This window comes from Silene latifolia, chromosome 8 (genome assembly GCF_048544455.1).
Source record: "Silene latifolia isolate original U9 population chromosome 8, ASM4854445v1, whole genome shotgun sequence".
Taxonomy (NCBI): domain Eukaryota; kingdom Viridiplantae; phylum Streptophyta; class Magnoliopsida; order Caryophyllales; family Caryophyllaceae; genus Silene; species Silene latifolia.
In genome coordinates this window covers 18692334-18695350 of record NC_133533.1, presented here as the reverse complement: position 1 = coordinate 18695350, position 3017 = coordinate 18692334, and the positions used below count along the sequence as shown (strand labels likewise).

At 41.2% G+C, this 3017-nt stretch overlaps 1 protein-coding gene across 1 annotated transcript; it reads left to right on the top strand.

The window, feature by feature from the left end:
• The first annotated feature begins 1529 nt into the window (after positions 1–1529).
• LOC141594802 (uncharacterized) lies at positions 1530–2105 on the top strand. The gene has a single exon (XM_074414792.1). It carries the CDS (start codon positions 1530–1532, stop codon positions 2103–2105), a length of 576 nt encoding a protein of 191 aa, XP_074270893.1.
• The last annotated feature ends 912 nt before the right edge of the window (positions 2106–3017 follow it).

The window sequence follows — 3017 nt, the reverse complement described above, 5'->3', positions numbered from 1 at the left end:
GAACTAGGGTGTGAAGCCACTCCCGCAAGTGACTCCACCACAATCACAATCACATGACACAGCTGTCACACCACAACGACATCATCACCCCAACACCCATACTCCGATGATCGGAGATAGACACAAATTACAATACAATCATAATCTCAAATCAATTAACAATGAGATCGAGTAGGAGACCCTACCTCATCGCAAAGCATGAAAGACTTCCAACTACAACGCAAGACAACTCCAATAAGCACCCTAACAATGATAACCATGTCCTATTACACGACTATACTCAAAGAATCATTCAAAAGGGCACAAGGCAGAAACTTACCTAACCTTGCACATCGGTGACGACATAGACAACCACCACCAACGTCCTCCTTGCTCCGCGAATCCCGACATTCCCATGGTAGGGGTTAGGCTAACTCCTTTAAGGTATGAGGCTATGGAGTGATAGAGTAGAGTGATGGTCTAGGGTTAGAGAAAGAGAAACTGTCGAGGAAAATGAGAAAATAGAAATGAATCTCGCGAACTCGCATTAATAATAACGCGTCGACAACAGCCATACTCGGTCGAGTATAGGAATACTCGGCCGAGTAGACTCCACTCGGTCGAGTATTGGTGATACTCGGCCGAGTGGCCTCAGCTAGGTCGAGTAACTAACCTATACGTCTCCTATTACCAGTCTCATCCCTCACCCAATCATCCCTAAGGTCTGTTTGGTCAACAAGATCGGTCAACAACGTTCCTACAATTCCTGAGTGTTACACAGGGCCTGAGACGGCGTATAGGTGACGGTATGGATACGAAGGTTTGGGGCCATACGTGGATTCCCAACTCGCATACAGGGCGTGTTATCTCGCCGTGTGGTCCGGGGAATGAGGTAATGAAGGTTGCGGAGCTGCTTATGTCGAGTGGGATCGAGTGGGATGAGGGGAAGCTGAACCATTTCTTCTTGCATTTTGAACGGGAACGCATAAGGAACATTCGGGTCAGCCCAAATCGACCGCGAGACATATGGTACTGGGGGCAGGAAAGCGATGAAATTTACACGGTTCGTAGTGCGTATAAGATGTTGGCTGGTGAGGTGAGGGACTTGGCAGACAGCTCGGATGGGGATAGAGTGAAGCGGCTCTGGAATAGACTTTGGAACTTTTCGATTTAGCCTCGTGTGAAGCTCTTCTTTTGGCAACTGTGTAGGGAAGCATTAGCTACGAGGGTGAACATTGTGGCGCGAGTCGGAGGTGAGTCTTCTTTTTGTTCCTTTTGTCATTTTTCTATAGAGTCAAGCTTACATTTATTTCGGGATTGTGGGGTGGCCCAGTGGGTGTGGGAGGGGTTGGGGATTGAGGTTGCGACGGAGAAGCAAGGGGGTGATGTGAAGGAGTGGGTGGAGACTTGTTGGCAAGACATGTGTGTGACGGAGTGTGTTAAATTGATGGTTGGGTGTTGGGCTATATGGGAACACCGGAACAAAGTCATCTTCGATAATGTTTCGGTTGAGCCGGAGCTAGTGGTCAAGAGGGCAAGGGACGTGATTCATGGGGGGGGTGGGGGAAAGTGAGGGGGAAGTGCGGGGTACACTTGCAGCGCGTAGGTCGAAGGAAGGGGATAGGGAGGATGAAGGGTGGAAGGCAGCGAGGCATGGCTATGTTAAAATTAATGTCGATGCAGGGGTGAAGGATGGAGAGGGGATGACTACGGGAGCTGTGTGTCGGGATTCGAATGGTGATGTGATGTGGGGCGTGTCAATTGGTCGGGAGCAACAATGGGAGGTTCTTGTGGCGGAGGCTTGTGCGGTGCTTGATGGGTTGGAGGAAGTGGTGAGGCGGGGGATCCAAAATGTTGAAGTAGAGAGTGATTGCTTACAAGTTATTGAAGCTCTTAAAGAAAGGAAGACGGGACGAAGTGGGTTCGCATTGCTGATCGAAGATATTCTCGAATGTAGTTTCAAGCTTCAGTCGGTCATATGGTTACATGTTTCTCGTAATAATAATTGTGTAGCTCATGCTTTAGCTTATTGTTTCCCTCGTGTTTCGGGTAAAGTTGTATGGGATGATGGCTTACCATCGTCTGCAAACTCTGCTGTTCGTTTTGATAAGTTATTAATCGAGTAAGGCCTTCGGGCTGTTGATTTCATAAAAAATAGTTATCAAATATAATCACAAATGCTAGTAACAGTCTGATAAGAACAAAAATAATTTTAAAATGCCAAAACTAAATAATAAGAAACTAGTTTAGACCCCGTGCAGTAAATGCACGGTATCTAGAGTATTTTTTATTTTTAATAAATTACTTATATTAATGGTATCTTATTAATTGTTCATACTTCTTGTCATTTTCTTTGAAACAAAAATAGTTGTAACTGATAATTAATCAAGAGAATTGAGTTATGTGCTTAAATGTATTTTAATCAAAATATTTTTCTATACCACAAAGCTAATGATTTTAATTTTTAAATTCTCTTAATTTTTTTTTGGCACGGAAGTAATAAAAGCAAGTTACAATTTTGTTTTATAGTATGGACTAAGTTATTCTCTAATAATAGTATAAATATATTTAGCAATTTATAGTTTTATATAAAATTTAATTGATTTCAATTAAGATATTATAGTTTAGATTTAGTGAAAATAATATAATTTGATGAAAATATTAATTTTAATGAAAAGATAGTAAGTTAATGAAATAAAATATAATTATTAGTTCCTTATTTAGCAAATACAATTAATTGTTATTAGCTTCCTTATTTATGAAGATGCTTTTTGGAGGGAAAAATGGTGAGATTATCTATTCATTTAGTAAATAGGGGATTAACCAAGTTGATTTCGAGGGCTTTACGAGCCGACTCAGATCATTTACAATCCTATTTGGGATCAAATTTTAGTATTTTCTTAAATTAATTGGGTATTAGAGTGAATTGATTTTATTTCAGTACTCCATATTATTTGTTCGATGAATGGTAAAAACGTGAATGCAAATAGGGTGATAAATAGTTAAGTCACTCATTTAGCTTAGGAAAGTTTGTATCA

Bases quoted from the DNA above. Each gene is read 5' to 3' on its own strand.
- LOC141594802 (XM_074414792.1), top strand. From the start codon at position 1,530: ATGGGGGGGGTGGGGGAAAGTGAGGGGGAAGTGCGGGGTACACTTGCA.